The sequence below is a fragment of the Capricornis sumatraensis genome, chromosome 18, assembly GCF_032405125.1.
Source record: "Capricornis sumatraensis isolate serow.1 chromosome 18, serow.2, whole genome shotgun sequence".
NCBI lineage: Eukaryota > Metazoa > Chordata > Mammalia > Artiodactyla > Bovidae > Capricornis > Capricornis sumatraensis.
Window position 1 is genome coordinate 70288766 of NC_091086.1, and position 22834 is coordinate 70311599.

The window sequence follows — 22834 nt, forward strand, 5'->3', positions numbered from 1 at the left end:
CTCAAATGCAGGAGTCCTGCGGATTGACTGCAGGACACTAAGTTGCCTCTCGGAACACTAAGATCTAAAGCCTTGGAAATTTGAGCTCTGTGGTTGCTAAATGTCCAGCCATTACCCATGAACACAGTTTGGGCTAGTCACACAACTTTAATCCACTTTTGTTGATAAACCTGTACCTAACTTCTCTTGCAGTTTGTACTTCTATAAACAGTGAAGTTGAGTTTTGTAATATAAGTGGGCAAATTTGTATTGCCTTGTGTTTTATGATTAGAAGTCATAAATGATAGTCTTACTCCATCTTTGCTGAGTATCCAACAGCCTGGGGTTCATTCTCATGGGATGATGAGAGATTGATTGCCACATTCTCTGACAGTCCCCACAGCATATTATTCTCATCGAAAGTGTGGACGTCTGGCCCATGCTATGAGCCCCAGAGAGTTTATAGTACGTGCTTCATTTGCAAGTTGGGCAGATCTGATCCATTAACAGTATTAAAGGGGTTTCATGGGGGGGATCACTGACTTTTCTCTCTTGTCCTCACTCCTAGTTGAGTAACCTGACGGAGATCCATGACCAGATCAGCGGCATGGCACGCTGCCCCTACAGCCCCCAGCACAACTCCACAGCCCTGCTCACGGCGGGCGGGGAGCTCTATGCCGCCACGGCCATGGACTTCCCGGGACGCGATCCTGCCATTTACCGAAGCCTGGGCATCTTGCCCCCGCTCCGCACCGCACAGTACAACTCCAAGTGGCTCAACGGTGAGTCTTACCCTCCCACCCGGCTTCCCATCTCACTGGTCTGTGATGCCCTCTTCCATGGTGCTCAGAAGCAAGCTATCACAGTTTTCAAAATAAAACGATTTCCTCCTTTTCTAAAGGAATCAAACTGTAATTTGTTTTGTTCTTCGATGTAGAAAGGCATCAGAGGGCTCATTTCCAATTAGGAAGAGAAACGATCCTCTCAGCACTGTAGGACATGGTAACATAGGGCTAATGCTGATATAAGCGTTTATCAAACTTAAGCTGCTTTCTCATATTATTGTTTGAAGTTCAGGAAATCTGATGTCATGTCACTGATGTCTATAGACTCATGTGCATTCTTTCTTGACTTCTTTACTGTATCCCTAAAAAGCAAAGTTTCTAGTATTGCATGAAATTTTCAGACGACTGTGTAAAAGAATGTATTTGGCTATAGGAAGCTCCAAATAGCTTGAACAATTTTTTTAATTAATTTTTTTATTTTATATTGGCGTGTAGTTGATTTACAATGTTGAGTTAGCTTTAGGCATAGAACAAAGTAATTCAGTTACACATATACATATATCCATTTTTTTTTCAGATTCTTTTCCCATGTAGTTTATTACAGGGTACTGACTAGAGTTCCCTGTGCTATACAGCAGGTCTTTGAGTATCTAGTTTGTGTGTGTGTGTGTGTGTGTGTGTGTGTCTGTGTGTGTGCTCAGTTGCTCAGTTTTGTATGACTCCTTGCTACTCCATGGACTGTAGCCCTCCAGGCTTCTCTGTCGATAGGATTTCCCAGGTAGGAATCCTGGAGTGGGTAGAGCTATTCCCTTCTCCAGGGGATCTTCCCATCCCAGGGTTTGAACCCTGGTCTCCTGCACTGTAGGCAGATTCTGGAATGAGTGGCATTTCCTCCTTCAGGGGATTTTATAGATAGTAGTGTCTGTATGTTAATCCCAAACTCTTAATTTATCCTTCCTCCCACCTTTCTCCTTTGGTAACCATAACCATAAATTTGTTTTCGAAGTCTGTGAGTCTGTTTCTGTTTTGTGAAAAAGTTCATTTGTATCTTTAGATTCCACAGGTAATTTGACCAAATTTTTTTTTTTAAGGTATCAAGTCTTATAACCAGGAGGTCAGGGTAGGTGTCACTGGAGTTGCTTACTTCAGTGGCTCAGGAATCAATAAGCCCCGAGTCCTGTCGCTGCTGTCTCTGCCACCCACAGCCTGGCAGGTGGTCCCCAGGCTGGCTCTGCTTACAGGCGCAAATTCACGACTACCATCCCAGGTCCTGCACTCAGACAGGACGATATCCGGGGGAGAACCACATCCCTTGTGTCCTTTTTTAAAGACATCAGGAACTGCCAGAAGATTTCCTTCAGTCCTGGGCTAGAACTTGGTCACTTGCTCACTAAACGAGGGGAAAGTGATTCCAGCCTTCCAGATTGAAGTTAAAGTTGGCCATGTACTGAGACGTGCCAGCTGAAATCCAACCCTCTGAATATGCGTGCACTCGTGTGTGAATATGGTAATACACTCACATGCACACACATTGGCAAACACAATGTTGTATATAGATACATGCACCATATGTAACCCATTCCCTCAAGCCTTTGTTTGATGGTTTGCATAAAGATGAGCTCTTATAATTGTCCTTATAATATTTACTGTTCTGAGGTTTCACATTCTACAAAGTTGTACTGACTTCCACCAATAAAAGCTCGTGATGTAGATCAAAGTTTCTAGACCTCAGCACTATTGGTGTTCAGGGCCAGATAATTCTTTGCTGGGGCGGGGACGGGGGTGAGGGGCAGAGGTCGTCCTGGTTATTGTAGGATGGTCAGCTACATCCCTGGCTGATACTGCTTAGATACATTAGCATGCCCCAACCCCTGCATCGTGACAACAAAACATTTGTTCAGAAACTTGCAAATATTCCTCGGGAAAATTATTGTCTGTCATTGAGAAATTTTGGTTTAGAATGATCATGTATGCTATTTAGGAGTATGGGGCTTCCCCAGGGGTCCAGTGGGTGCAGAATCTGCCTGCAATGCAGGAGACTGAGGTTCAATCCCTGGGCAGGATGAGCCCCTGGAGAAGGAAATGGCAGCCCGCTCCAGTATTCTTGCCTGGAGAATCCCATGGACAGGGGAGCCTGGTGGCTTACAGTCCAAAGGGTTGCAAAGAGCTGGACATGACTGAGAGACTAAGATAGCACAGTTACATACATAACAGGAGCATTTTGTAAAATAATACAGTCAAACCAGCCATCACAATTTGCCTTTAAAATACTCCCTTTCAGAGAAAAGCATATCCTCACCCAGTTTCTTCAGCAAGTTGAGTGGCTCCATGCGCTTCCAGAGGGCAACGTGAATTGTTTTCCCAAACTGAAGCAGTAACCAGCTTCCCTGTATTAACACTATTTCTGTTGAGCTGGTTTCAGCAGAACCTTTTGACTCTACAGATGGTCTTCTTTCTGCTCTACACATTCATCTGTGTAGCTTAAAGTTCTTTCTTTTCATTTGTTGATTTTTCCTGTCCAAGTAAAGTTCCAGTTAAAAATCAAAATGAGTTCTTCCACAACCATAAGATTGCATTTAGACTTTGCTGCAAGCAAAGTAAAAAGTAATTAGGAGCGCAGTGTCTTTCTTTTCCCAGAAGTGACACCCTGAAGAATATCTTAGAAAAATCATTCAAATTATAGCATGAGTTATAAGCGCTGTTTCTTTGCATGTATTTCTAGGCGGATCAGGAACTCAGATTCTGCTAACTCTCTGGGTGGAACCTCTTCCATCTGAGAGTCAGGTGGGGGCCTAAGTAAGGACAGTCACTGTGGGCATGTGTGGCCCAAATCAGAGATGACACTATCCAACTATGGACATTGCAAACCAGCCCAAATAAACATAGTGAAGCCGCCACTTGGCTCACAGGGTCATCATAACCCCCATGGCACTGAATGGCCTGCCTTCCTCAGAGAGCGATGCCCCACCCCACCAGGAGGCCCCCATTCCCGGGCAGAGAGCCCTGACGTCCCAGGTTCCTGTGTGTGCAGAGTTCATTCCCTCTCTGTGTATTCTTGGGGCACTTTGCTCTGTTGAACTCTGAGATATCATTTCTACCTCTGGTTGGCCCTGGTTTTCTGCTCTGATTGCTCCTCAATCCAGCATGGATTCTGGTCTCTGACCCCCAGTTAGCTCTGCTTCCGTTGCCCCACGGAGCCTGGACATTTATTCTCACTGACCTAGCTGTAGTCCACACTTGGCATCTGTTTGCACTTAGACCCGACACCCTGTCTCTTTTCTTTCTGCCAAGCGCTGGAGTAATTGTCTTCCTTTACTGGAAGTTATTGCCTTACCTATTGTCCCTTCTTTTTTGCCATGTCCTTAAATTTCTCCCGCTCTGGTGATAACCATCATCTCTTAATAAAAATGCTCGGATCTCCTCTCTCATCAGTAGGATAAAAACAGAGAGACACAGTGAAACTAAAAGCACCCTTAGTTTTGAGTGTCCAGGAAGACTCCTGCTCCGTGTATGATACTGCTTGTGTGCCTGCTCAGTCGCTTCAGTTGTGTCCAACTCTTTGCAACCCTATTGTGTGATATTAGTGACTTAGCAGCAGCAGCAGCAGCAGGGTCTCAATAAATGATGCTCTTATGTTCTAAGTTTTCAGCTGATGGAAGATCAGGCACAGGAGTTAATCAGTGATCGTCAGGGAGTTGGATTTGTTTGTGATAGAGCTGAGCGAATGTACTGGAAACTCTCAGAGGTGGTACCTTAAGAAGATGCAGACCATGAGCTGCTGAATGAAGAGGCGCTGCCTTCCACATGGGGTTGGCAAGCAGCTTCCTCAGCATCAGGCTCCCATCTGGGGAAGTAAAAACCCAGCGTTTTAATTGAAGATGCAGTTTCCATAAACTCACTCAAAGGAAGTACAATCACAAGATCCCAGCACGCGGGCACCAAGAGCTGGGAGAGGGCAGCCCTCCACCCCAGGTCACCCCAGGAGACAGGAAGCAGGGTACCAAGTGTGTGTGAACTGACAAGGTCCTTTGGGCAGAGGTCATTACCTTTTGTTGGGCTCAGTGACCATTTTAAAAGGTAAGCGATGGAGACTTCAGAGGTGGAAAGACTTGCTGGTCAAGCAGTACTCACCCCACAGGGAGCTGAATTGTCTCAGTTCTCGATTTCCTCATCTGTGAACTGGAGATAGCTAGTCACTGGACCTGGAAGTTCTGATAATAAAATGAGACCATGTAGAGAAGGCAATGGCACCCCACTCCAGTACTCTTGCCTGGAACATCCCATGGACAGAGGAGCCTGGTAGGCTGCAGTCCATGGGGTTGCTAAGAGTCAAACACGACTGAGTGACTTTCACTTTTCACTTTCATGCATTGGAGAAGGAAATGGCAACCCACTCCAGTGTTCTTGCCTGGAGAGTCTCAGGGATGGGGGAGCCTGGTGGGCTGCCGTCTATGGGGTTGCACAGAGTTGGACACGACTGAAGCAACTTAGCAGCAGCAGCAGAGATAATAAATATTAGTAGCAAATAGCTGATTATAAATAGATGTGATGACTGTGAACTCCCCAATGCCTGATACAATATCTGACTTTAGAGCCAGAGAGTAAGTACTTGTTGGCTGAGTGCACCTGGGGCTGTGGCTCCTGATTACTGACACCTACCGGCCTCCTGTCTCCTGTCTCTCCTGACTGACCGTCTGCCTCTGAGCTTCCACTACGCTCTGCGCTGGCCTCTCCTGGCCATCCTGTCTTGCTGCAGCCACGTCCAAGTCCCCCAGGTACATTCCTGGCACTGCCCAATCTGTGGTACCCCCAGGTGTCAACAAGACCCAAGGTCCCTGGGAGGCCAGCACTCAGCTAACAGCTGCTCACATATTATGATAAGCAGAGCTCCCATCTTTGTTTTGGACAATTTCCCTTTTTTTTTTTTTTGGCTAACATTTCTCTGTTGAGGAAGGGAAATTTTATTAGCAGGGGAGGTGTGGAGGATGGTACCTCTGAACCATGGCCAGCAGAATTTTTGATTTCAGATCCACTGTTGTGATTAAATATTCTGTAGGATAATTTGCCTGTCCACGGAGGGAGTATCTTTCCATGATTGGATTAATAAAGTCATAGAGGGGGCATCCATAGCGTGACCAGTACAGCAGTCACATACATTTTTCATTTGCCTCTGCCAGTCCTGTGCCAGGCGTCTTCCTTCTCAGCCTCCAGCCAGCCAACAGCCAGATACCAACCGACTCCATCTCCTCAGGCTGCACCTTCAGTGGCAGCTTGGACAGGGGTGGTGTTTGTTTCATTTGTTTCCTAGCATTGCTGGAACAAAGTACCACAAACTGGGTAGCTTAAAACAGAAATGTGTCTTCTCATAGTTATGAGGGTGAGAAGTCCAAGACCAAGTTGTTGGCAGCCCATGTTCTTTATGAAGACTGCAGGGGAGGACCCTTCCTCACCTCTTTAGCTCTCAGCATCCCTTGGCTTGTGGCAGCATCACTCCAGTCTTTGCCTCTGTTCATGTGGCTTCTCCCCATGGCCCTGTGTCCTCATTTGGCCATCTTTCATGTGAGAACACCAATCGTACTGGATGTGAAAGTGAAAGCTGCTCAGTCGTGCCCAACTCTTTGCGACCCCATGGACCATACAGTCCATGGAATTCTCCAGGCCAGAATCCTGGAGTGGGTAGCCTTTCCCTTCTCCAGGGGATCTTCCCCAACCCAGGGATCAAACCCAGGTCTCCAGCATTGCAGGCAGATTCTTTACCAGCTGAGCCACAAGGGAAACACAAGAATACTGGAGTGGGTAGCCTGTCCCTTCTCCAGCAGATCTTCCCGACCCAGGGATTGAACCAGGGTCTCCTGCATTGCAGGTGGATTCTTTACCAACTGAGCTATCAGGGTAGTCTATTGGATTAGGGGGCTACCGTATGCCAGTATGGCTTCATCTTTACTAATTACATCAGTCATGAACTTGTTTCCAAATAAGGTCACATTTATAGAAACCAGTGTATCTTTTGGGGGGGGGGGTGGCAGGGGGATACAATGCGACCCGTAACAGTGCCCTAAACAGGAAATACTCAAATGTTGAAATCTTAAACTTTGGCGTTGCATTTTCCAGTGACACTCTATTTCTGTGCGGTCACTAAATCCTCTGGCCACTCAGTGCCCCCATATCAGCATTATCCTCCTCACTCTTGGCAAACGACGTTGCCTTCTTATTCCCAATGGGCATCAGAAGTCATCGAGGAGGGCTCAGGGGACGGTCCTCTTTGCCCAGGGTTGAGTTGGCCTGCACCTCTCTCCTCCTTCCGTGCTCCAGAGCGCTGGTGCAGAGAGTCTGTCCATTTAAGCCTCTGCTTTATCTGCTGTGCATTCGTCCTCCAGCCCACGTCTCTGGGGAAGGAGTCCCTCTCTCCTAGGCAGCATTCTGATGTGGATTTCATCTCACATATTCTCTCTCTGAATCACTCCCTCAATGGGCTGTAGAGAAACCCTGGCAACAATGAGCACTCTGACCCTCCAGGTCAAGAGAAGTGCAAAGGATGCTCTTCAGGACGTGGGAACATGTAGATAGACCATGACAAGTCATGACCCTTCAGTGACCCCAGTCTCTGGGGACCCCCTGTACTTCAGGGGCCCTCTGCCAGCCTACAGAGAGCCCTGAGGAAGGAGCCGCGAAGCCTCTGATCTTCCCCTCACCCTTCCGCTTTGTTCTTGTTCAGTCATTCAGTCATGTCTGACTCTCTGCGACCCGTGGACTGCAGCACGCCAGGCTTCCGGGTCCTTCAGTATCTCCCGGAGCTTGCTCAAAGTCACGACCACTGAGTCGCTGATGCATCCAACCCTCTCATCCTCTGCTGTCCCCTTCTCCTCCTGCCTTCAGTCTTTCCCAGCATCAGAGTCTCTTCCAGTGAGTCGGCTCTTTGCATCAAAGGACTGGAGATTCAGCATCAGTCCTTCCAGTGAATAGTCAGGGTTGATTTCCTTTAGGATGGACTGGTTGGATCTCCTTGCTGCCCCTCCCAGAGACCCAGCATCCCTTCATGGTATAGTTTCAACAACCTGCGCTGAGCAAGCTAAGCACCCTGAGTCTAATACCAGAGTTCCAGGCACAATGTCTTCCGACACCACCAACACTATGACTGTCCACCAGTGGGCAGCCTCCCGCCTGCACCTTTGCAAGACCTGCGTGGTGGCCGCGCCATCGGCTGTGAGCAGGGCTGGCTGTGGCGCCTTCCTCGAGCTTCCTCTTTCCTGCCTGTGTTATCTGGCTTTTCCTGCTCTTCTGCCCTGAGTCCTCTCCTCTGCCCACATGCCTTCTAGGTGTCCTTTCAGCAGGAGCGTGCAACTCCTTGCCTGTGACTCTGCCCTCCTCAATGGACTCTGTCCCACACACTGTTTATGCTTTTCTGACTTCCCCTGAGTTTTGCCTCTTCCCTAATTCCTGTGATTCTGTAGCTCCAGTCACAGTTTTAGCTTCCCTGCGAATTGGTGGGTCCCTTTCATTCCTTCCTCGTGGTCGATGTGCAGGGTTGTGTTCATCGGACGACACTGGAGCTCGTGGTCCTTCTCCTGCTCAAGAACCTCTCAAGTCCCCGTTTCACCTGCAGAGAAGGTGGAGGCACCACTGGCCGGCCTCCACTGCCTGCCTGTCCTCACTCCTGCCCACCCCTTGCTCCTTCTGCTTTAACCTCTTATATGCTGCACTCTGGCCCTGGCCCTTCCTCTCTGCCAGGCATCAGCATTATCTATGAAGGGCCAGAGAGGAAAGACTTTATCGTTTGCATCCATGTGGACTTTGTGGCAGCTTTTCAATGCTGCTATTGAAGCATGAAAACAGACACGGCCATTGTGTAATCTATGCTGTGTGACTGCAGCCCCAAAATTACAAGACGCTTGCTCCTTGGAAGGAAAGTTATGACCAACCTAGACAGCATATTCAAAAGCAGAGACATCACTTTGACAACAAAGGTCCATCTAGTCAAGGCTACGGTTTTTCCAGTGGTCGTGTATGGATGTGAGAGCTGGACTATAAAGAAAGCTGAGCACCAAAGAACTGATGCTTTTGAACTGTGGTGTTGGAGCGGACTCTTGAGAGTCCCTTGGACTGCAAGGAGATCCAACCAGTCCAACCTAAAGAAAATCAGTTTTGAATATTCATTGGAAGCACTGACGTTGAAGCTGAAACTCCAATACTTTGGCCACCTGATGCGAAGAGGTGACTCATTTGAAAAGACCCTGATGCTGGGAAAGATTGAGGGCAGGAGGAGAAGGGGTCGACAGAAGATGAGATTGTTGGATGGCATCACCGACTCAGTGGACATGTGTTTGGTTAGACTCTGGCAGTTGGTGATGGATAGGAAGGCCTGGCATGCTGCGGTTCATGGGGTCGCAGAGTCAGACACAATTGAGCGACTGAACTGAACTGAATACTGTGTGCTCACAAAACTTTATCTATAACCAGTGGGTAGGTCTAGCCTGTGGTCTATAGGATGCTTGCCTCTGCACTATCTGGAGAACTCTTTCCCTAAACAGTCCGTGTGGCCGATGGCTTCAGTTCTATCTAGTCTTTGCTCTGATGTGGCTTCTAAATGGGACCTTGGCCCTGACCATCTTATTTGACATGACCCCCCTCCCTGCTTCATCTGGGGCTTCTCTGGTGGCTCAGATGGTAAAGAATCAGCCTGCACTGCAAGAGACCTGGGCTTGATCCCTGAGTCAAGAAGATCCCCTGGAGAAGGGAATGGCTGCCTACTCCAGTATTCCTGCCTGAAACCCATGGAGAGAGCCTGGCAGGCTACAGTCCAGGGGTCATAAAGTGTCGGACAAGACTGAGTGCTTGACGCTTTCACCTTCCCTCCTCCATCAAGCCCTCTTGATTCGCTTAGCTGTGTTCCACTCTGATCCTCCTTCAGTACTTGTCTCCTGTCCTCCACTGGAATGAAGCTTCTCCGGTGGCCATGCTTATTTCCTTTGGCCACTGATGTATCCCAGATGCCTTCAGCATTAATGGGCTCATAGGAAGCACACAATACATCATTTTTTAACAAGTGAATTAATAGATTAGTAGTTTACATCTTTGTTTTCCCCATCCATGAGTGTATGAATTCCTTGAGGGCAGCGTTTAGATGGGATCAATTTTTGTGCGCTCAGCATTTCATGTAGTGCCTGAAATACAGTTGAGGCTCCATCTGTATTTGTTGAATGAGTTGGAGATAAGCACATTTCATAAGCAACAGAAATATGAATTTTGTTGTTAACAAAGAGAACATGTCATTGTTAGTTGTAACCCAGAATTTAAAACATAGAGATTTGTATATTTGAAATGGATGCAGGTCTGGATATTTAAAGAATCTTCCTTTGCCATCTCATTTCAACTCCCACTTTTAGACATTATGTGTTTCGTCAGTTATCAAAGGCAGCATGATCGATTGGATAATGTTCTGGCAGAATTTGAAGCCTTGAGTTATATGTTTGGTCGTATAAGTTTCAAAATCAGATTTTTTTCTCTGTGCCAAAATCACTCTTAGAGCAAATTTATGTGTTTAGAGAAATACCTTAACAGCCTTAGTGCATTAAAATACTAATCGTTAATAACCCTTATTAAATGATTACTGTAAAGCAGGATAATAAATGTTTCATAGTCGATGCTTAAAATAGAGAAGCTGTAAAACTTGCCTTTAAGAAACTGGTAATCAAATTGGGGAAATAGTCAACCCATGAAAAGGGGGAAAATAACATATCCAAATTAATGTACAAATTGAGTGTGTGGGTTCTGAGGGAACTACATGCTTGCACATGGACTGAAACCTCAGAGAGAACATGAAGAAAGAATCTATCGGTGAGTTTTATGAACTCAGCATGGACATCTCCCAGGGCATAATCTCACTGGGACCCAGTACCCTGCTTCTTTTCATTCTTGGAGACAGCGTCTGTCTCTCTCCTGGGTTCTCCCACTATTTCTGCAGCTCCCCCATTCTCTGAGAGTCCAGCCTTGACCTCACTGTGAAGGAAAACACACTTGAAATCCCTAGTATCGTTTTTATGAGCTATTGTGTTTCTAGTTTAGACAACTCTTTCTGTAACCATCTCAAGCTCTCCTGCTTTGAAATACTTTATTGATGTTACCCACATATTAAATAGACTCTTTGAGGTCTTTAAAATACAAGATTAACCTCCTAGTGATTAAAGATAATTTACTTGGAGAGAGAAAAATCCCTTCTGTGCTTAACTCTAAGGAGGAATTGTTTCTGCTTATCATGAAGACAGGTGCTTTGTGGAGCTTGGCACTTCTTTCCGGGAGCAGACACCACTTCTTGGGGATGCAGACGTGGCTGGGATAGGGTGACCCTGTTGGGTTCCATCCTAGGGACCGTGAGATCACTTTTGGCACAATCTATACAGTGCAGTCCCCAAAGGTGTAAATCGGCTGAGTTAGGCTCTCCCTGCACAGACGAGATTTGCTAAAGCAGAAAATTCATGAGTGGAGGCAGAGTTCATAGAACAAGAAAAGCAAAGACAGTAGGGCCTGAAAATGGAGTCTGTTTGTTTTAGGAGATCTGTGGTGTTTATCAAGGAAAATAAACTCGGTAAAACCCAGAACAAAAGACATGGATGTGTAGTCTGCAGCCGAGTTTTGTGATTTTATCAGATGGCTTACAAGGGGTGTCCTTGTGAACAGTGGACTCCGTTCAGCAGTGCAGCTGAAAGACTAACCCCTGACTACTGACTCATGAAGTTTCAGCTTGTTAGGGTGATGGCATGTGGACTTAGAGCTTGGGAGCAAAGTCATGTGACATGGGACACAGCATGACCAGATGCCATTTGCTAGTTTTCAGGCTTAATCAAGCCAATCAGAAAGCATTGTGGGCAGATGGTCTACCTTGAGGGGGATGGCTGTATCTTGGAAATAGTGTTGTAAATCAATTCTGATTATCTTTATAAAGTCAGAAAAGAGTTTAAATAAATGGCCTCCCTGCATATCATCTGCCTGTCTGTGCACCTGCTGGAGTCTCTGGTACATCCAATTATTTTTCCATGCACAAGGAGTGGTGACAATGACTATTTATAACTTGCCAGGTAGATGGGAGGCTCCATTTCTTCTGGAAATCTCCGCACAACACCCCCCCACCACCACCACAAAAGAGATGGCACTGTCTCCATTTAGAAATGAGCAAGCTGGGTCAGAGGAATCAGCCTCCTGAACCAGGGCCACATGGCTGATGCATGTGTGAGCTAGTAATTGAAGACAGATCCTCCTCCCTCTGTAGGTTCCCAGCCTCCCCTTTGGTTAATTGACTTCTTGGGAAACACCACCATCATGAGCTGCCCCCATCTCTCCTCATATGTCCAGATTTTTATGCACAAGCTACCGTGGTAGAGCAATACGGAGACTGTGGACATGGTGGCCAGTGTTTTCTGGATTGGTGAAAATTTGAGAAAGGAGGTGGAATGAGCTGGGGTTATTAAACCCAAGGCATAGATGTCTGCAGGATTATTTAGCAGAGCTCTTTATGTGTGCAGAAGTCTGGTAGGTGACAGGAAGGACCCAATTCTTGTGGTACTCTCTGAAAACAGTGGTGTGTTCTGTCCTGGTCCTTGAGCACTGAGTTCCTGAAAGTTAGGCAGTCACAGAATCCCTTCAAGCGAATGTTGCAGGGTCTCCGCTTGCCAATAAGGCATTTTGTCACCAAACTCAAGTTTGGCCACTCGCCCCTCAAGAATCCAATCCTGAGAGAGACAGGTGTTGAGTGAAAGGAAAGATAGTTTTATTGAGGAAGTCAGAGGTCCTGGGGAGAAGGTGGACTCATGTCCCAAAGAACCAACACCCCACTCTCCATGTTTTGCTTGGAGATTTTATAGGAAAAAGAGGAAGAGAAGGTTGCTGTGTATATGGTCAGCTCAAGGACCTTCTGCTGACTGGTGGGTGTTGAGGTAACCTAGGGTCAACATCATTGACCTTCTGGTTCCAACCCGTCTAGGGTATCTGTGCTTGTGGGAAGCCTACAGTTAACTTTTCCCACTTGGCAGGTGTTTTAGTATCTGCAAGACAGCACAGAGGGTATATCTGAGAATATTATCTCTAGCCCTGGAGGAGGAACTAAAGTCTTTGCCTAATGGCTAAACTGTTACTTTGTCTGCTTAACTGTTTTCCTTTGCTTCTGCATCTTCTCATTTCTCTGATTAAGCTCATTTTTTGGCTTTTTTTTTTTTTTTTTTCACTGACAAGAGGCAGGCAGAGGACATGTGAGTGGAGGACCTGTTCTGGAAGGCCCCGTAGGATCCTGCTCAGTTACATTTTGGACTTCAGATTACATGTTTCCAGACAGAATACTTGAATCCCACCCTTTCTCTCCCCACCAAAATATTATGACGCCAGAGGCACCAACTGTATACACTAAGACATATAGAGACCTGCATTAAACAAAAAAAAAATCTGCACAAAGAAGATACGTCCGATTATAGAGAACACATATACTATTTAGAAATTTGTTGGTACTTATGTAACCTCTCAGGACAATGCCTTGATGTTCATTGTCCAGAAATCAGCAGTCTCCTGATGACAGTCCTGGGTCACTCCTCACTCCTGGCATGATTATTAACTTTGCTCCTCTCCCTCTCGAAAGATCTCCAGTTCAGATCATAAATCATGCTGTCATCCTGTTTATCAGATACTCAGTTCTCTGTGTTTCAGTAATTTTGCCTGCATAATACTCTACTAAACTTCTTCTTGTCCCGATTTTCACTAAATAATGTTGGAACCTAGAATCTCTTCCAGTCAACTTTTGCATGTTTTCTTTTGTGTTTAAGAAATATTTTACAGGCACTAAATTATTCCTAAGATCTTTGAATTAAAGTTAATACTCCAATTTAAAAACTTTTTAGGTTTTACAATCCTGCAGGTTAAATGATTGATCCCTAAAAGAAGTAATCTGTATATTTAAAATATTAATATAATCAAGAAAAAATGAACATGATCAACAGAAGCTTTGAAAGTGTGAGAAATACGTAATCATGAAATTACTTATGCCTAGTTGAGCCCAGGGTTATATGATTTAGTCAGATCATACAGGGGACTGGAAAGGCTGTCAGAGGCTTCGAATAGAGTGAGCAAGCAGGATAGAGCAGGATGTCTCTGGCCCTGGGAGCTAGAACAGGCAGACAGTAGCCAGTTGGGGGAGCTCCTGTAGACACTGAGAGAGGGAGAGTGCTGGGTGAGAGTCTGGACTCCTAGAGTACATGCTGGTGAACAGGCAGCCGTTCTCATTCGGGAAGAGACAGCACGTGTCTCTCTGCTACGCGTTGCTCCTGCTCGAATCCGAAATCTATGTAAATAACACATTTTCAACAGATCACATTCCCCACGAAGAAGAAAGGAATCAAGTTTGCTGGAACCACGATTCTAGTTCTTCTGTGATGTTTTAGCAATGACTTTCTTTCTGCCGGATTCTCAGTGAGTGAAGGACCTGGGGTTCTGAGGCTCGTGTTATGATGTCAGTGATCTCTAAGGACATATTGAGACTATATCCCACCCCAACCTTCGCCTGACAACCGCCGCATACACAGGAATTTGGGGCATCAGCTTTCTCTGCAACTCTTCAGCATCTCCCCAGTGGCGGCTGAATTGCAGATTTCTCTCTGTGGATCTCTGTCATGGCCTGGCCTTCTGTGCCAGCACTAGCTTCCTTCCATTCTTCATCACCCTTATGGATCTTCTCCTGGGCTACTTTCCATCCTGGGTGTGGCCTGGGGCCCAGTCCCAGCCTAAGCATTTGCCTTTTCCCTGCTCCCCTCCCTCTGATTCTTGAATTCACCTCGATGCCCTTGGCCCCCAGTGTCCTCCTCCTCATTGTGCTGACTCGTTGGTCTGTGTCTTGTTGGTTGGTTCACGCTGGCCTTGGAGGTATGGGCTGTGGGATGCCCAGGGCCCAGGACAGTGGGACAGCCCCATAGCAGCTGGTAAGGAAGTGCCTGAGGATGGAGGCACTGTAGCTGGAGTCCAAGGCTCCATCTCTAGCACAGACCCTCCACCATGTTTGGTTCCAGATCTGCTGAAAGGAACACACACCCACATTTGATATACAGAATGCAAATATTATGAAGTATGATAGCTTGTTAAATAAATAAGGGCTTCCCAGGGTGACGCTAGTGGTAAAGAATCCATCTGCCAGTGCAAGAGACGCAAGAGTCATGGATTCTATCCCTGGGTCAGGAAGATCCTCTAGAGTAGGAAATGGCAACCCACTCAAGTATTCGTGCTTGGAGAGTCCCACGGGCAGAGAAACCTGGTGGGTTACTGTCCATGGGGTAGCAAAGAGTCAGACAGGAGTGAGCGTGAGCACACGCAAGTAAATACTGATGATATGTTTAACAACATGTCCATTGCTATTAATTTGTCTTTTGTATATATTTATCATTAATTTATACATGTGTATAATATTTATACACATGTATAAATATGCATATATGTAAATGGTGATCTATAGTTTGATGATTAGCAACCAAGTGATAGGCACGTGGCAGGCATCACCTTTGACTTTTCACAGTGATACTTTTGTTGTGTTGTTCAGGCGCTAAGTGATGTCCAACACGATGATACTAAGTGTCAGGCATTGTTATCACCATTCTAAGGGGCTTCTCAGGTGGCTCAGTGGGTAAAGAATCTTCCTGCAATGCAGGAGATGCAGGCAGGCAAGAGTTTGATCCCCAGGTTGGGAAGATCCCCTGGAGGAGGGCATGGCAACCCACTCCAGTATTCTTGCCTGGAGAATCCCACAGACAGAGGAGCCTGGTGGGCTCCAGTCCAGAGGGTCACAGAGAATCAGACACGACTGAGCGCACATAATGGGGGAAACTGAGAACTTGTGCTGTTACATAATCTGGCCAAGTTCTTACTGCCAGTAGGTGGAAGTATTGAGCCATATATACATACGCCTCAATCCTATACATGTGTATTTTACACACTCAAAACATACACACACAGACATGTGTATCAATCCATCTATCTGTGTCTACTGATCTTTCGATCGACCTATCTAGTCTTTTCCTAGAAATCTTAAGGCAAGAATTTTAGTATGTCAATGTCTTTTAAACCACTTTTTACTTAATTAAGTTTTAGTTTAATTATCCAATCCTGATAAACACATAGATGAAGTTAGTTTTATTCTGGAACCCTCTGCTGCACATTTCCATGTAGCTGTGATAGGGAAACAATCTTCCAAATAAAGAGAGGACCTGAAAATCTAGGAATATGCACAGAAATGATTTAGGTGGTGACTGATATCAAAAAATTATAGAACTGAAACCTCTGTCTTACTGAACGTCATGTCTAAATATTGTTTCCATTAGCTCCTTTATTTTTGTGAAATGGCTGGCTACTTTAGGAACTCAACCTGTATTTATATTTCTCAAATTCTGATCACCTTTAATATATGCATGTTTGATTACTCATTTGCATTATGTGAAGTTCTACTTGTCGTTGTTCAGTCCCTAAGTCGTGTCCGACTCTTTGTGACCCCGTGGACTTCAGCATGCCTGGCTCCTCTTACTCCTACTATCTCTGGGAATTTGCTCAAATCCACGTCCACTGAGTCAGCGATGCTATCTCACCATCTCCCTCTGTCATCCCTTTCTCCTCTTTCCCTTAATCTTTCCCAGCATCAGGGTCTTTTCCAATGAGTTGACTCTTTGTGTCAGGTGGCCAAAGTATTGGAGCTTCAGCCTCAGCATCAGTCTTTCCAATGAATATTCAGAGTTGATTTCCTTAGAGTTGAGTGGCTTGATCTCCCTGCATCCAAGGGACTCTCAAGAGTCTTCTCCAGCATCACAGTTCAAAAGCATCAATTCTTCAGAAGGTCTACTGAATACAAATTATTCAAAAGGAAAGCAAAAGGAAATCATGAAATAAAGATTACAGCCTTCATTTATTGGGAGGGTATTTTGTATCAGTGTTTTTCTTCCCTAGGCTGAATAGTTGTTCAGGATGAAGGAACATTCTGGATGTCAGTGGTTCAGCCCAGGGTTTTAAGCCCACTAGACATTTTCTAGTCTGCCTTTCCCTTTGATTGCAAACAAATTAAAACTTTGTTTTTGATTCTTGTAAGATTTTTGTAGAGTCGGAAAATCAGAATTCCTTCCTGTCTTTAATGTCCATTCTCACTGGTTTAGACAAATAGTTCTACATCAAGAGCCTCTCAGTGGTCCAGTCAGTCATTAGATTGGACCACTGAGCCTGGCGCCCCTCCAGACTGGTGCAGTAGGCTATGGAACAGAGCGAAGACCAAGTGGAAGGATCCATCTGGCAGTTTAGAGTTTGGTTGTACATGGTCAGAAACCCCTCAAAAATATTGATGCTTTTGCCCTTCTTACAACTCAAGTTTATTTATATTGCTTGGGTCCCTACTCAGTGTTCCCATCTTCATGGCCACTATTATGTCAGTAAATGTACAAAGTAAAAGTGCTTATACCATGAAACATAATTCCTCTTTTAACATCATTTATAGAATACTCTGTAATCTGTTACTAAATATGTTTCACAAACATGAGGAAAAAAAACAGCTGCTCCATGCATATATTTGGTAATAAGCTGACAGATATTGTGTCTGTTTTTATTCCGAATTAGCAAAACTTCTATTCATTTGTAGCTTGATAATGATGATGAATAAAAACCTCTCTTTCATGCACCCACATTCACTGTAGACAGGAAGGCCACTGACTGATTTCTGACTTGTTCAGTTCACTCAGCAGTGGAAGATCCTAGCTTATGGTGAATCACATTTTAACAAGAGATGGACTTGAATAATGGAAGGGGAACAATATGCATCTTATTTTCCCGCCAGGTGAGATTCTAGCACCGCCTACCTCTAGATTTCTGTCTGTAAAGGCAAGAGCTCCTGGGCTTTCCATGTAACAGCTATCACTGCTTTTCCGCTGTCTTTGGCAAAGGAACAGGATGCTGGCTGAGTTTTAAAAGGCTCTGGAACTTCCTGATATGACAGCAGGTCACCCATCGGAACCCATCATCCCCCTGAAGGGATGTGAGGCTGCAGGATGTGGTTCCAACCGTAGCTTAGCTCCTTGACTGAAATATCTGTACGACGTGGTGAGTTAGAGAAACACCTGTACGCTGTTGTCTTTGTCATTCAGTCGCTAAGTCATGTCCGACTCTGCAGCCCCACAGACTGTAGCCCACCAGGCTCCTCTGTCCTCCACTATCTCCCCAGCTTTGCTCAAGTTCATGTCCAGTACTGCATTCCAGGCACAAATTCTTCCCTTGTTTTTTCAGTAGGAAGGAAATATATTTGCACATTTCTATCTAAAAAGCTTGATGTCATCCTATCATAAAATGGGTTAGAGTGGTGTGGAGAGATATTGGAGGTTCTCCAGGGAAAGAGGAACCCATGGGCAAGTCTGCTAGGCATGACTCAGTACTCCTCCTTTATGAGAAATCTGGGTGAGATTGTTCAGTGGGGCGGACGAAGAACATGGATGGATAGAGGCTCTCCCAGTCCCTGGTGCGTGTGCCCATGCTCCAGTGGACACCACTGGAAGCATCTTCTCCAGAATTGAGGCAAACGCTTCCCACACTATTCTTGTTTAATGAGCTCTGGGATTGTTGACTCCTTCCTCCCACTCTTCTTTCTGTGGCATCCTTGATGTCTCTGATAGCTGCAGAATAAAGATTTATTGGAGCATCCCTCTTCCCCTATGGTCTGTTCTCAGACCCTCCTCATCTTGGTCCTGCGTAAAACCCAGCCACCACTGTGGTTTCTGACACGTTGCCTGGAATTCCAAGACCTCTTCTTCAGTTTGTTGAAGTAACTGATGGTTCTATCACAGCCCGTGGTTTTCTCAGTGTAGTGTAATGGTCCATGTATAGGCTTTGTGGTCAGACCATCTAGACTCAGGACATAAGCCCCACCTGGATGCTGGTTGTGTGAACTTGGTCAGGTTCCTCTGGGCTGTAGAGTCTTCATCTATGAGACTGGATGAGTAACACAGACATCTCCTTCTATGATGCCTGTGAGTTTCCTGAGCTTCTAAAAGAGAAGCACCTAGCCTGGAGCCTTACACCAGAGTTTAGCACTCAATAGAGATTTTTCATCTCAATAGAGATTGGGCTTCCCTGGTGGCTCAGATGGTAAAGAATCTGCCTTCAATGCAGGAGGCCTGGGTTCGAGCCCTGTGTTGGGAATATCCCCTGGAGAAGGGAAAGACTACGCACTCCAGTATTCTGGCCTGGAGAATTCCATGGACTGTATAGTCCCCGGGGTTGCAAAGAGTCGAACATAACTGAGTGACTTTCACTTCACTTCGGAGATTTCTAAATTACAGACCAACCTTGAGCTGGAAGACACCAAGGCAGATCTTTTTTTATGTTCTCAGCTCCTTGATTTCCTGCTCGAGGCTTCCTGGATCCTACAGATATTTCCTATGTGGTTTTCATGCTGTGTGTTCCCGAGTTACTGGCAGAAGTAGGTAGTCGTGAGGGTGCTTGATAAAGCTTATGGACTGTGTCTCACGCCTCATCCACCCGTGCTGGGAGCTATAGCTAGACACACCCACGTCTTTCTTCCATTTCTTCATTTTCCATGAGGTCTGTTGGCGATGATGATGGTTTTTTGTTTGTCTTCATTTCACTGAGCAAACTGCAGTTCTGGTTATATGAGCCTGGGTGCAGAACCTGCTCTGCAGAGATTTAACCTTCTCTTCAGAATTAGGCATACAGTTGAATATTAGCTTTAGAAACTCAATAGAGTCTTATAATTGCTTCATATATTTGCTTTTGGGGGTCTGCTTCAGTGAGTAATTCTCTTTGGGAGACACACAGTGAACACGGATTCAAAACTCCCCCACTATTATGCTTTTGTTTTCAAAAACACAAGTCGGAGGTGCATCCCCGCCTGTTTCTGTGAGCATCTTTTCAGGGTATTAAAGCGGACTGTACAGTAAATATGTCTGACTCCCATCTCATGTACTTTAATGCAAGCCAGGGTGTTTTTTAAAATATCTGTTTCGAGTTAAAGCAAGTGATTAGTCGCTATGTTTAACAGTTGATAAATTAAAATCAGTCCTTATTGAAATCTCTATTATTAATACTTTAGTGCATGTAAAACTATTTGAGAACAATATCATGAGCTAAACAGAGAGGCACATAACATATAGAGTGTATAGCAGAATATTTTTACATTTTTAGAATGTGAGAAAGTGAGAGTGTTAGCCGTTTAGTCGTTTCCGACTCTGTGACCCATGGACTGTAGCCCAACAGGCTCTTCTGTCTGGGGAATTCTCCAGGCCAGAATACTGGAGTGGGTTGCCATTCTCTTCTCCAGGGGATCTTCCCAACCCAGGGATCCAGCCCTGGTCTCCTGCATTGCAGGCAGATTCTTTACCCTCTGAGTCACCAGGGAAGCTGTGAAGTTGCATGAATTTGAAACGTTTTGTGATGACATCAACTCTTGATTGAAATTCAGTCGAATTTGGTTGAAAGCTGGCAGCAGCCTTTCAGGACAGAATAGTACTCAGTGCCCTCTTCATGTCGGTCTCAGAACCAGTGTCTGCATTTCAGATCTTAGGTGAGCCCGAAGCAGGCCTAACGCTTAACATTAATGGATCATCTTGTAGCCAAACCTATTTTTAGTTGCCCTGCCAATAACATGTCTGCTGGTCCAACATGATTGGATCTGACAAAGTACAAGGCCAATTGAGTTGTCCTCCAAAGTCAATTGTCCCTGAAATATGTCCTGTGGATACAGTTGTGTGTATTTTTCCATTAATTTTGAAGGATATTTTCCTATTATCTTAATTGCACCATAAATTAAGACACTTGCTGATTGAGTAGAAAACTCTCAGCAATAGAGAAAAGCATAAGAATCAGTTTTTAAAAGATAAGTATTAGGGCACAGCTGTGTCTGGCAGGGGCTTCCCACGTAGCGCTAGTGGTAAAGAACCCACCTGCCATTGCAGGAGACTTAAGAGACGGTTTGATCCCTGGGTTGAGAAGATCCTCTGCAGAAGAAAATGGCAACCTGCTCCAGTATTCTAGCCTGGGAAATCCTTGGACAGAGGAGCCTGGCATGCTACAGTCCACGGGGTTGCACAGAGTCGGACATGACTGAGGTGACTTAGCACGCCATGGCATGGTGTCTGAAAGGGTATCATCTTTATTATCAATAGACTCAAACAGCAAGTTATGAAGATAATGCTTTCAGTACTGTATACAAAGTTCTGTTGACAATCTATAATAAATTCCTAAATGCCTAATGAGTGTGGTGATTAAGTAAAGGTTTGCCATAATTTGTCATTTCTAAGTCCATAATTTTGACCTAATCATGAGATCAGAAAGGCAATGACTCTATTTCAATACCCTCCCCTTCTCTAAATGACTTCCCCAAAAATAAGAAAGTAAGAATTGATTATCACATTTCATAGTCACCATAGTAACAGGAATGGCTAAAGCTGATTCAGGACACTAACCTCATAGTTTCAGTTTTCACAAACGGAAAACATTTTTAAAGTCCTTACTAAAAGCACATAATTTATGCCAAAGTCACACTCCAGTATATAAGTAAAAATCAAAGAATTTTGTTGTCTTCTACAGAAACATGATATTAATGCAATGCCTCTATATTCTGAGTCACATTTCATGTTTTTAATATTTTTCTCCCACATTTTTCCAAATTCATACAGCTTTTATTATGCTATATTATAGTAATTGCTCTATTTTATTATTACTGCTGAGAATCTCTGTGTCTAATTTTTTTCTTTCTTTTTTTTATCCTTTATATTTTTACAGTAGGTCCTCGTTGGCCATCTATTTTAAATATAGCATCGTGTACATGTCAGTTCCAAATTCCCAATCAATCCCTCTGCTAACCCTTCCCTTCCGGTAACTATAAATTCATTCTCTAAGTCTCTGAGTCTGTTTCTGTTCTGTAAACAAGTTCATCTCCCACTGTTTCTGAAGGTCATTAAGAATATACAAATAAAGGACTGTCTATGGCTTTAAAGTGTGTTGCAAATTTTTGCTGCTAATTTTTGATGGTATTAATGTTACGTACCTATTGAAAAGTTGTGTGTGTGTTAGTCGCTCAGTCACACCCAACTCTTTGTAATCCCATGGACTGTAACCTTCCAGGCTCCTCTGTCCATGGGTTTTCCCAAGCAGAATCACCCGAGTGGGTTGCCATCTGAGCCATCAAAGAAGCCTTGTTATGTACCTAAGTGCTATATTGACTTGGGATGCTTATGTGTGGAATCACACTGGCTATTTCCTGTCGCTTAGAACTCATGTGGCCTTCCTTGGTGGCTCAGATGGTAAAGAATCCACCTGCCAATGCAAGAGACTTGAGTTTGACCCCTGGGCTGGGAAGATACCTGAAGAAGGAAATGGCAACCCACTCCAGTATTCTTGCCTGGAACATCCCATGGACGGAGGAGCCTGGTGGGCTGCAGTCTGTGGGGTTGCAGAGAGTTAGGCAGGACTCAACGGCTAAACAGCAGAACTCAGGCACCAGGCTCCGCCAGCGGTGCAGATCGTTAGGGTGCTCTTAGGGCCTTGGGTTCCTTCTATAAGAACACAGTGTTAGCCACACAAAATCGAGTCTCCTTGGAATAAATACTGAGCAGGCAAGACACAAAGGAGTAGCTTATGGATGTTTAGGCTTTTCTTCTCTCTTGCTTTTTTTTTAATCAACTTTTTATTTTACATTGGAGCATAGTTTTGAGGATTCCCTCATGGCTCGGTAGGTAAAGAAATTACCTGCAAGGGACTGCCTATAACGCAGGGGACTCTGGTTCAATCCCTGAGTTCAGATGGTCCTCTCGAGAAGTATATGACAACCCACTCTGCTATTCTTCTCTGGGAAATCCCTTGGACAGAGGAGCTTGGTGGGTGATAGTTCATGGGGGTCGCGAAGAGTGGGACACAACTGAGCAACCAAACCACCACCGCCATACTTGATTTACAATATTGTGTTAGTTTCAGGCGTACAGCCAAGTGATTCGGTGATACGCGTGTCTCTTTCTTTTACACATTCTTCTTCATAGGTTGTCACACAATGTTGAGCAGAGTTTGCT

At 45.0% G+C, this 22834-nt stretch overlaps 1 protein-coding gene across 1 annotated transcript in view; it reads left to right on the plus strand.

Annotated features, from left to right (window-relative positions):
* The window catches only part of SEMA5A (semaphorin 5A), a 549084-nt gene that overhangs the window by 357018 nt on the left and 169232 nt on the right, over window positions 1-22834 (plus strand). Inside the window, exon 8 of the mRNA XM_068990538.1 lies at window positions 548-761. Within this exon, the coding sequence (XP_068846639.1) occupies window positions 548-761 (214 nt within the window). The remainder of the gene's footprint in view (window positions 1-547; window positions 762-22834) is intronic.